We start from the raw sequence: 12,629 nt of genomic DNA on the forward strand, positions 1-12,629 counted from the left end.
TCATTAACAGGGTTTTGACTTAAGCCCTGTGATTTCTACAAATGTATAGCATACAGACAAATAGCACATAAATAAACTAAATTTAAAGAATGCACACGTTAGGACTCCATTTGTGTTTGTCTTTAAAGGGGCTGCTAGTCCTATGTTTTCTCTCCTTGCGATTATCACCTTGCGATTTTGTAACTCTTCAATGTTTAATAGCTTTTATTATCAGGATCTGAAACATAAAAATCTGTCGACAGCACTGAAACAAGCACCAAAGAAGGATTTCTAACTAAGGGCATGATGGAAGGGATGGAAACTCTTTTTAGTGATTTTCTTTTTATAGCCTATAGTAATGTGCTGCTTACAGGAACACATGTTCTGGTTCTTTCCTCCTTAAGGAAGGAGGTTTTCTCATTTGGACAACCTCCTTCTCACGATAAAATTAATGAGAAGCGATGAAGTTGATAGAAGACATACATTATTCCGTTTATCTGGCTTATAAGACTGTCAGAGTCACAGTACCGACAGGGTGAGCAGTGCAGTCCGCTGTTTTTTCCCAGCGACACACTATTCCTTGGAGATCCCTAAGAGCTCCTAGGACACATAGAAGCGCTTAGGGACATGTTCTTGGCATGCCTGGGGTTTCCTCACAGTTGGCCTGCCCAGAGTACTTCCAAAGGGAGACACCCAGACATCTCCACTGGTCCCTCTCAGAGGAGATAGCAGCTTGATAACATGGGCCTCCCAAATCAGTGAGCTCCTTTCTCTGAAAGATTAAGTGAGGAATCTCATCCTGTTGCTTGTGTCTACAGTCTTCATGGTAATAGACCAGATCAAGTGCAATTCAAGAAAGATCATTTAGAACCTCAAGAAGGATTGGGACACAGCGTCAACCACCGGAGACATTCTGGGAGTAAAATTTGCAGGTGAATGCTTGAAGGTCTGGTGAGTCCTGTAGCCTGGCACAACCCAAATAAGTGGAGCAGGGCTGTTGCCTTTGGGCTCAGCACTGACAAGGAGAAGGCCTGTGTGGCAGGAGAAAGGGGTGGATTATGCATTGTGAAGTTTGGCAGCAGAAAATAGCTGATGAGGGCTGTTTTTGATTTAGTATCTTGCATTTGCTTTGAGTACAAACCTACGATAAGTGGAAGAGTTTGGTTGAGTGTATCTTGGACTGCTATGTGGCTGACAATTGTTTTAATAATTATGCGCTTTATTAAGCACAGAACTGGCATTAATGTTGCGGCAACTTAGAAAACCATGTCTCCCCACAACTGCTGTGATTTGGATTGTAAATTGTAACCTTTGCTCCATTATGGGCTGATTATTGATTTTCACAGGAGGAACCTGCCAATACTGTACCAGGAGACCACTCTTTAAAACATTTGCACAGTTGGGAAAATTCCCTTTCTTCTGCTTGTTTTACTAACAGCAGCCTCCAACTGAAATCTTGCTAAATGATCTATGACTGCTGAGGCATCACATCCTGCCAACTAATAAAACACACCCTGATGAAATTAAAACACACTTCTTCTTACATCTTTATACTTGCAAATCGAATTTTGGCTCAACCTGCACACCGACACCCATTTTTGGGTGTTATTATTGGCTGATTGGAACCCCTGCTGTGGTTGAAGTTGAGTGAAAACATGTTTCCAATTGAATTGAATTGAATTTACCAGCACAATCTAATAATAACTGTAAAGAAAATGCCAATCTACACTGTCACCAACACAATCCAGAGGTGTCTAATTAGCCAAATTAAGTGGAAACACCTGTGTGGGTTCACCATTATTTTGTAGTGGTTTCTGTAAACCCCACGCAGCTCTCTTTCATGGGCTACTGGGTCTGTCTACAAAACACTGAGAGACACATTTCCATAGTTTACTGCATAATTTACTTTCCACTCTGAGGACAAATAAACCCAGTGAGTGACATTTAAGAGATTTAACAACTTCTTGCTGCATTGCCAAAAGTTGGGGGATTAGTGAATAAATGAGGCGTATCTGTGCTAAGTGTAAATGTCAGTGAGGATGGTCAACAGACACTGTCAGTCATCCTTCTCTTGTTGACTCCTATCTGAAATTAAATAACCTGATACTGCAAATCATAAAGGCTGACAGAGGGAACGTGGCATTCAGCTTGGGCATGATTACTTGTTTGCCTACTGTGCTTTGGGGTTGTCAGTGATGTCTGGGAATTCAGACACTTTTTCTGTCAGTTATCATGTATACAAACACTGATATATTTGTATGAAGCATGTGTCAACAAGGAGATTAATTGCTGTAGCTGCACATTGAAACAGAAATCTCACATCTTTACAATCATCAAGTCACCCCCTTCATGGTATAACATCTTATTACGTAGAACTGCAAACTGAAAATGCATTTACAGTCATAAAAGTAGATGGCTCAGATAACCACTTTAAACAGTTATCAGCAGTGCTGAGCTTTACAGGAGATGAGTCAGCATGAGTAAACCCCAGTCCTTTGTTTTTGACAATTTTCAGCTAAAAAATGCTGAAAGTAGAAGTATGACTTGCATTTATTGTTGTGCTTGCAAGATCTCCTTAATGCAGGCATGAATGTGAAGAGGCTCTCAGAGAGGATCCCAGAGATCCAGTCAGTGGTGCTTTCAGTTTGACCAGGAGCCCCATTGAACATAGCTGGTAGTGTTCATAAGTGGGAACGTGATGAAGGATTTTATGTTTGTCACCGAGTCTGGTTAATTAGATTCTCTTAGATTAAGAAGACTTTACTGTATTAGTAGACAAGCTGCACACGTGCACAGATATATGGCAAATTAAGTGATGGGTTTCAGTCTCCTCAAATGTAAAATGCCGTCAAAGCTGCTGAAATTTGTGTAACTGTATATTCATATTTGATGTGCTTTTTGTTCAGACATTTGGACTCTGGAAACTGTCTGTTGTGATAAACAAACTGTTTAGCTTTACTTTGATGTTAATGCTTCAGTATATTTTGTCATCTTTATGCTGAGCGAAAGAAACTGGTGTTACAGTTCTGTGACATACCACCTGTCCTTTTGTCTTGTCCTGCAGGAGGCTGGACCCCACTGAGCGTCCACTCCAGATGGTATACGACTACCTGGCAGCTATGGGCTACGCAGACCCTGTACGAGTGCAGCAAGAAGCAGCAAACTCAGACCTCAGCTGTTTGATCCGTTTCTACAGTGGTGAGTACTAATCCATAGGGTCCATCATTTCCGATCTTCACTATCTGCTGCTGCTTAGTGGGATGTGGCAGAAGCCTGCTGTTTTCCTGTTTTCGGACCTGAAGGCCTAAAAACAGGCTGCAGCAGGTCAAATGTTTCAAAATTGTTTTATCATCATATCATATTTATCATTTATCCTCTTTTCATCGTTTGTCTGTGTGTCTTGTGTAGCAAGGATTTTCCTCTGGAGAAAGAGATGGTATTTGTTGTTTGAAGGACCCTGAAAATGATTATGTCTCCAGTATTTAGTATAGCCCGGGATACTGTGAACACACACACACATCATGGCCTCAGTGACTGATCGTCCTTCATCCCGCGGTGTTGCTCCATCCCTATGTGTGCTACCTTTCACTGCTGCTGTCAAAATGCTCCCATGCCTCCAGGACTAGATTGACTAAGTGGCCCTGTGTCAGTGAGATATATTAATGCAGTAGCAGAATTTACTCTTTGGAGAAAACAGTGACAAACTTGTATACTTACATGTGTCTTGAGACACATCTCTCACAGACATTTCTAGCTCTCCTCGTTTGAGTCACAGACTCTCAGACGAGGAGACTGGTCTAATGATATTCTTCCAGTAGCAGCAATCAAGAGATTTGCCATCGAGGGTAAATGGTGAGTGATGGTCTGTAATGTGTTTCCACTTAATAAACCCACTGATGTTTCTGCTGAGTCAGTGGAACTCCTTGTGTTTGGGGTTAGAACAGCTCACATGCTGCTGTGCCAGAGAAAGAGGAAGACGACGCAAACCGCAGCGTCTAAATTGCTCACATGTAATTCCCCCAACGCAAAGTACACAGCCCTCCCTACACTGAAATGCAGTGCTACCACACTGAATAAAAATGCAAACTAAACACAGATTTCAGCACATTTATTTTAAAATTCTTTGGTTCATTGGGCACTCCTAATGGACACTGAAGACTTAGGCAGATTTAATTACTGTTTTACCTTGTTTAAATTCCAGTGCTGTTGTAAAACATCAACACGCAGTCTCCAGAGGGAAAGGTCCCAACAAATCCAAACCCAGGACCTTCTTGCTGTGAGGAGAAAGTGCTAATCATTGCACCACTGGTCAGATCTTTGGCTACTATCAGTAGTCAGGCCACACTGGTCAGAGTCTAGCCAGGCCCCTTGGAAACTTCCTGCTTCCTTTTGTCAAATCGTGGGAAAAGGGTACCAGACCAGGCTCGACTGGTACTTGGGCTCTCTTGACGCTCTGCCAATGCCGAAAGCACAACTTGATTTGTCCATTTTCTTCCTTTAGAGCTGTGTAGGTAGTGAGAAGTTTTGCAGTCTAACTTGCAGGCTGTTATGGTTGTGTTGAATTATCTCAGTGTGTTCAGCCGCCCTCCTTGTGCTGCTGTTCAGTAGCTCTCCACCCATACAGCTTCACTTGTAGCCCTCAAATTTTGACTGGCACAAGCTAACCCTGGTTTGTCATTCCCACCCACGGTGGTGTTGTCTGTGGGCTGTGATATATCGTTGACACACACAACAACTGCCTTGTTCTGAGAGCGTTCTCCCAGGTGCTTGCTTGTCTAACAGCTGTTGTCAGGGGTAATGATCTGACTAAGCAGCTGAGGGAAACTGTGGTCCATCAGTAAAAAGTACAGCCGCTACAGAACCACCTGATGTGGTGCACTACATGTGCCAGCTCTTCATTTAAAAGGCTTTGAGTGTCTACATCACTGATTCCCAGCCTGAAAGCAGTCATTAAAATAAACCCGAGGCATTAAAGGTTGTTTAAAGGGTCTCTAGCCATGCACATAGTTTTGGCATTATGTGTCAAGGTATTCAGATTTCTGTCATGACCATGATACAGTGCAGGTGAGTGGGTTTTGTTTGTGGTGCTCACTGCATATAAAAAACAGCTTTGACCCTGTAACTGACATTGCAAATAAGAAACACATATTTACAACGAAAGTTAATAGTTTCTGATCTTCCTCCGATGTGTATTTTCCTTGTGAAATATTAGCTAGGTTTACCTTTTCAGGCAAAGTCATTCAGATGAATCAGTCTGAGGAGGAAATTGGCTCTTTGGTAAAACGTCTTGCGTCATAGCACATGGGGTTACAAGTAGATGCTGGTTTGTTATAATAAGGCATTGGACTACATGCAAACACGTAGAGGGGCACTCTTTTATTTTATACATAGATGTCCACATTTGCTCATTTATGTGTGTGTGCACTTTATTTTCCCTCAAGCCATAGAAGTGTTTCAAAGTGCAATACGGCAGGTAATTTATTAAACTTCCCCATCCTCTTTGTTCTGGAAACTCATCTCGAACCTTCTCCACCCTCCTGCTTCCCACACACACACAGACCCTCCTGCTGTGGTACACAGATGAGATGAAAACAAACATGGACAAGGGAGTAAACATTTCTAAATGCTGACTTCATAAAAAAAAGCTGCTAGTGAAAACAACTGCAGGGTCCTGAGGGCCGGTGCTTTTCTACGTCGGCCCATGCAGCTGCAGCACAGACATGGCCTGCTGTGAGCTCTGCTGCTTGTCCGCCGGGCCCTGGGTGATCTCTGTCTTACATCTTTGTGCTTAGAGACCTGAAACTGCTGTGCACAGTACACAGTACCGGAATTATATCATAAGCAACCAGTGTGAACCCACCTAATAAGTTATTGATTCAGCTGGAAATGGAAATTAAACCTAATTGAAGACTGTAGATGTCCTAAGCTGTGATGACATGGACAGTGAACCAGTGAATAATAATAATCATGGAGGAACAGACTAAAATCACAGCGTCAAAGCATAAGGTGGCCTCTTCATTTTATGGAAAAAAGTGAGAAAGAACTAGTTTATAGCGACAAACAGTGGAGAAGCAGTCAGACTGAGATTTAAGAGAGAAATTCTGTGCAGATCCGGGCTCCCACAGAATTGCCCTGAGCAACAGAGCTCTGCAGAGAGCAGGCTCCTCCTTGTAATATTCAGTTTCTCCGATGAAACTCTTTTTCTCCTGAGGATTTCCTCTCTCTCATTTGAAGCCTGCAGGCAGTCTGTCATCCCAGACTCATGGTCAGTTTTCAATTGAGATGTTGCTGAAAATAAATATCCACCATTTTAATGGTCTGTTTTATTGTCAACAGTATTCAGCTGTACTTCAGTTTTTTGTTTTTTGTTTTTTGTTTTAAATAGAAGTAAACATGGACCACCAAGACGATGCATCTGGGTGGTGGGTAGAATTTGAATTTGCTGCCAAACAGAGCTTGCTGTTCTGAGTCAAATCAGACTGTGCTTCCGCCTCCACTGACCCCCTACCGCATGCTAACGCAATCTATGCAGTCTTGAGCAAGACAAAATAAGCTTTGGGATATAGGGAGTTTTGTGTCATCCAATATTTGTGATTAGAAACAGATTTAAAAAAGTATAGACACCCTGCAGACCAAGGTCAGGAGCTCCAGACTAAAAACATTGCAGGAAAGAGATGAAAGTTAGCACAATGAACGGCCACTTTACCTGATTTCTGTTTTTTGTTTTTTCTTGTCCCTCCTGCAATGAGTGATCATTTTTAATAGAAGCATTTTGCATTGTTGACTTATTCTTAAGAATTTTGCTGGAGACTCTTTCTCGATACTTGCTAAATACCCTGTCGCCTCATTTTCCTTCAGTCCCTCTGCCCATCTGTTTCTCCATCCATTTTTATTCCTCTGTGATAAGGGAGCAGAATTTGACCTGCTGTGGCCTCGTTGCTCATCTGCCGCACCATGTGAAGTGAGATGTCACAACTTTCCTGGCAAGTGAAGGCCACAGCCACTCTTGAGATGAACAGGGGAAAGATAAGAAGTCATCCAGTTGACTTTCTGACATGTCACTTGTCTCACTGTCCCCGTGGTTTAGCAGCGTCTCAAAGGAGGCCGTTTGACACATGGATGATTAGTTGAGTGGAGGCAGCGCAGCCTCTCCATGGCCACACTTGTCCATAACTTAAAAACACCCCGCAACAGAAAACAGTGTGACACAACATTTACGACCGTGTCACTAAACCCCTCTGGAGCCGTGTGGAATGGTCAACATTATCTGCGGGATGGGACTGATTTTGGCTGGCTTTCCACAGAGCAGCAGAGGTTGTTGCAGACAGAAAGGAGCTTTACCTACTCAGATTGGACTTTGATTTTGTGAACAGCCTGTTTCCCCAGAAACTAATAACCCCACAGACCTTGAGGGATATCATGTGTGTTTGTTTTAGAAGTTGGCTCTTTATGGGGACTTGTGTGACATTGCCTAAATAGGCCAATGATTTTCAGATGGGCGGTTGAATTGTTTTGGAAGTGCCAAAAGCAATATGCTGTGTATGTGTGGATGCACGTACGCTTACACCTTGAATCTGCACCAAAGACCTCTACATATTCAATTTGAAACTTCCTGTTACATTCACTCCTTAGTACTCACTTTAGTTTCTATCTTAATGTTTACTACTCATTTGTGTGGCTGCAACTAAAGATCGTTTTCATTATTGACTGATCTGCCAGTGATTTTCTCGGTTAACCAATTAGTTGTTTAGTGTATAAAATGTCAGAAAATAGCAAAAACAGCCGTCACCACCTAGACTTTTTTATCGAATATTCACTTTGCAGTTTTATAAAACACATTACGTGTGAGCAAGCACATTTTTGGCATTGTAGATTTATAAATGCCATAATCGATCATCAACGTAGTTGATGGTCTGATTGACTAATCATTTGAGCTGTACTCCTTTATGAGCCAAAGCTGCTCATGTAACAATAATATTCTCACGCATAATTGATATCTGGCCTCCAATCAGGCAACCTGTGTTGTATTTCAAGGGAGGTACAGGAGACTGCACCTGGGACATTATGATGTTACTTGGCAAACCATTTCTCGTTGGTTTTAGAGTTAACTATTCCTTCTTGCAAAACAGATGTTCAGGGCATTGACTGCCTAGACCAGACTGTGTATTAGCATCCTGCAGGTGGTGCTCTGAAGAAGACGCCCACCCTGACAGCATAACGAAGCTAAGTGTGGAGTGTGCTCGTTCCTGGTGATTCACTGTGAAGCCACTGAGAGCATCTTGTCAACCTGTTCATAGCGAGTGGATGCGTGATGATAGTGATTTAATGAATGATAGTTTGTTTTAATGAATATTATATTTGGTGTATTCTAACTTACTCTTTGTCAGCTGTAAACTTTTGCTCTTTCTGACAGTACACTACTATTGCAAATCCTCAAATGAAATGAAACTGCTTTGTTTTTCTTAAGCAAAGTAAGCCAGATTTCTCAATTGCTAAATGTAGTCTAAACAAAAGCAGCCATACAAAACCTTTGCCTCACTAAAACTGGCAAAATTATGATTTAAATTCAGTGCTTCATTAAGTAGTAAGTAAAGAGGAGTAAGAGCTTTTATACTGGACAGTTAATATCTGTGCTGCAAAAACACATGAAGGTCCACCATACCAAAGGAATATTGTGGTTTGTGTCCTCACGTTTTCCCCCTTTTGCACAGATCCATGATACCCACCACCAACCCTGTCAGGGGTTGTGTCTCTAATTTTCTCTGTGAGTGAGGGGATGCCCAAGGATCAGCCCTTGCTATTGATCTACCATTCAGCAAATTTGTTGTCAGAAGCTCTCAGCTTGTTCATTATCAGTTTCCCTGGCGAAGAAAAACATGAACAGCCTTTCATTTCATTTGGATGCCCTTGTGAAGTGAAAGAGAAGGTGGAGAGAAAATAACAAGTCAGACAGAATGAGGGGGAGAGAGAGAGCAGGTTGCCAGTGAGAGCCTGTGAGTGGGAGGCAGCATAAGTTGGTTTGAGGAAAAATCAACAACCGAGGACAAGAGGCTGAGGCAGTGTCTCCTCTGTGCTTATGTGACCTACCATTAACCTGAGTGTACTTGAAGCCTGGCAGAGACAGCAGCGCCGTCTGATGTGTCCTTCAGCACTGTCCAGCTAAGTCCGCCTGCTGGGCAAGTTGGCATAATGAAATTGAAAACAGTGAAGTTTAATGCGACAAAACCCTGACTCATTCATCAATATGAGCAAATCTTCTGCAAGGGTAGGACAACAGTGGAGAGAGAGAGACAGAGAGACATATTCATACAATAGAGGTCTGCACAGGCATTAAACTGGGACCCACATCTGACCTGTATCTTCATCTTTAAGAAGACCAAACCTGATTGATACAGCCGTATTTTAAACCTAAACATGACTCAAAACCAAATGCTGTACTTTGTTTCTGTTAGGTTTTAGACTAAAAGTGGACTCCAAATGAGCAGGCAAATGAGGCAGGATAAAAGTTAACGATCTACTGAATAAAGAGATATATAGCACAAACAGTTCACTGGAAGAGTTCCAAAAGTCCAACACAAAACAACCCATAAACCAGGTGACAAGTCAGTATACAGCAGTCCAAAACTCAACAGAATTGACTGAAATCCAAGAGTCCAGGTGGTGTTAAAAAAATCCAAGACAAACCAGAAATCCAGCGCTGGAGTGAAGCGGGCAGAGGCGGGCAGGTGAACCCGAGAGGCAAAAATTAGAGTCAAAAACAACAATGGTAACAAGCAAAGAGTGTAAGAGCCTGACTTAACACCACTATGACAATGGTATAATGTCTTCAGTTCCAGTTCTGTCTGATCCCAGATCTGTGAAGACCTTAGGAAGAGGAGCAATTGTTTGAAATCTTAGCAACAAAAAGAGCTTGGATGCTTACCACATTGCACTTTGTCTCTTTCTGCTCAGCAAGCATTATTTATGCACAACATATAAACATGAGTGCATATGATATTCCATCCAGAGACCGAGAGAAATAAAATCTTTAATAGAGTCTTAACTCTAATTATGTGGTTTTACTTAGGGTCTTGACTGTGACTTTAAGTTAATAGATTTAAATAGAGGGAGAAAGGGAGAAAATTTCTTCGCTTACTCAAAGGTCAGACTTGTTTTTGTGCAGTGCGATATTTCCAGATGTACAGAACATGAGATAATAGGGCAGTGTCCATCCTAAGTACAGGTGTAAGGTCACATCCTAGAGTAACTAAGCTAAACACTCTGACTAATCTGTAGGTGATATCATAGTGACCGGTGAGTGTCCATATGACTTCATTTTTTGGAAAGTTCCATGTATTGTGTAACTGCAGAACATTTGCTAATGATTAGCTGAATTTGTTTATCACAGATGGATGGATGGACATTCGTGTGCATTAGAGCAACGCCTGTAGATACACACTAACCTCTGTGTGTGGGCATTTTCCCTCCAGAGCATCCAGTGAATGCAGACCAGCAGGAGCGAACTCTGCTGAAAGGCGTATTCAACGTCAGGAAGGGAAAGTCGCAGCTGCACAAGTGGGCGGAGCGGCAGGTCATCCTCTGCGGCACCTGTCTAATCGTGGCCTCTGTCAAAGATAGCCTGACTGGGAAGATGCACATCCTGCCCCTGGTGGGGGGAAAGGTGAGACTTCAGTGTCAGGTGAGACAACCTGATGGGGTTTTTAAGCGTTCACGTTCCACAGAATAGAGTCTACACTCCAGGCTGAGAGGGTTGGATAGAGCCGATTAGTTAAAATGCTTACAGCATTGTACATGCAGCGTGCGTCATATAAACCAATGCATCTCAACTGTGTGCCATGTTGTACACAGAAGATGTACCAGATGTCTTCCTAAATAAAGACGATACAGCAGCAGCTTTCATTATTTATCTTGAACAACAGACAGGAAACCAGTAAAATAAACTTTATTTGAGAGGCTCTCATGTCACAACTTAAAAGCTTAGATTGTGTGGATTATTTATTACTGTGTGCACAATTCAGTTAAAAGAAATCCACCCTAAAATGCTATAAAATCTGAGAAGAAACCTGACTACTGATATATATAACTTAGTTAAGATGAATGAAAATCAAGCTATTCTTTTACCAGTGTCACTGTAGTATTGAGTAATGATATTCATCATTTTCAGATTGTATTTGTTCTCTCTTATCATATCTGCGTCCTTTTTTGGTATTGAGGTGGAGGAGGTGAAGCGGAGGCAACACTGTCTGATGTTCAGCTCAGCTGGATCACAGGCCCAGACATACTTTGTCAACTTCGACACACTCACAGATTACCAACGATGGCATCGGCAGGCATCGAAAGTAAGCAAGAGGGGAAGAAAGTGTGTGACTGTGTGTGCGGGACACAATATGTGTGTTTTCTCTCAACAGCAGTTTGTTTGTTTCCAGTCAGTCCCCCTGGTCTTGTACTTAAAATAGAGATGAGATGTTGGGACTGCAGTTGCCTGTGCCTGTTGATTTGTCCAATCAGAAACCACCTGTCTGAGTGAGTCCAATGGGCTCCACAGGGAGAAACTCCCAGCTGTGTCTGGCTTTGACTGAACAGCGTAGCTCTCGTCATATAGTTTATCTTTTCTTTTTCTAGTGGAGGGCACTTCTGTTGAGTTCTCAGGCCCTCAGCAGTAAAACTTTTGTTATATAAATCATCATAGATTAGACTGCGTAAAGAGCCAAACTCATTTATGTATTTATCTTAGATACTGTGTGAATTTCAGAGAATCTTGCCAGGTCATTACAGCTGTTCTTCATAAAATGTCATTGTTTCTGTTCTGCTTAGCTTGCTTTGTCTCTAGTATCCTAATTAATGGCTATTGTGCCAGAGCTCCTTCCTGGAGCTGAACAGCCTCTGTGAGAGCCTCCACAGAGTCAGAGCCAGCATACAATTAGCCATGGAAGGAGAAAGCCAACAGATAAAAAAAGAAAAAGAACAGAAAATCCAATTAGTTGCAGATTCATGCTAAGTCCAGGATCTCGCTCTTCCATGGTGGTATGGATTACTGGGTTAGAGTAGCCTTTTAGTGCACTGTATTTAGGCTGATACTTAGATGAGAGGTTTCTATGGAGACTGGGGATGATGGCTGATGAAGGTTTTTGGTGGATTTGGGCCAGTGTTTATGCTACAGTGCATAAATGTGTGTGTGTTTGTGTGTGTGTGTGTGTGTGTTTGTGAGAGAGATAGAGAGTAAGCAAGTGATTTTGTGATTTTTCACAACATGACTTTGCATCAGAATTTGTGCGAAAGCAGAATGTGTGAAACATATTTCTGTTGGTTAAATATTATATATTAAAACTTTTACAGCAAATTAGCATTTTGTACAGTTAATTACAAATAAGAGGAAATCTACATTTTAATATATTAATATATATTTAATATATGTTAAAGAATATATATTCAAAGGAAATGTAGCGTTTATCCAAATGACATTCACTGAAAAAAAAGAAATGGGAAAATTGACTCATGACTGTAAATGTATTATTTATGGGTCATGTAATTATATAAGAAGTTAATTGCATTCTGATTTTATTATATATGCTCTCTTTTGTTGGCTTTGGTAACCATCACACCAGAATCAGAATAAGAACTAACACCCTGCTCAGCTGAAGGCTGGAGCT

The 12,629-nt window shown here is 41.7% G+C and overlaps 1 protein-coding gene across 5 annotated transcripts in view; it reads left to right on the forward strand.

Annotated features, from left to right (window-relative positions):
• Positions 1-12,629, forward strand: part of phlpp2 (PH domain and leucine rich repeat protein phosphatase 2) — a 33,933-nt gene that overhangs the window by 4,501 nt on the left and 16,803 nt on the right. For 2 of the 5 annotated variants that reach the window (XM_046386803.1, XM_046386814.1), the window contains exons 3-5: positions 3,044-3,177; positions 10,449-10,657; positions 11,193-11,318. In XM_046386803.1, the coding sequence (XP_046242759.1) occupies positions 3,044-3,177; positions 10,449-10,657; positions 11,193-11,318 (469 nt within the window). Of the gene's footprint in view, positions 1-3,043; positions 3,178-8,450; positions 10,658-11,192; positions 11,319-12,629 lie in introns of those variants that run through there. The other 3 variants (XM_046386823.1, XM_046386832.1, XM_046386840.1) reach the window with 2 other exon arrangements.

Source organism: Scatophagus argus, chromosome 1, assembly GCF_020382885.2.
Source record: "Scatophagus argus isolate fScaArg1 chromosome 1, fScaArg1.pri, whole genome shotgun sequence".
In the NCBI taxonomy this organism is placed as follows: domain Eukaryota; kingdom Metazoa; phylum Chordata; class Actinopteri; family Scatophagidae; genus Scatophagus; species Scatophagus argus.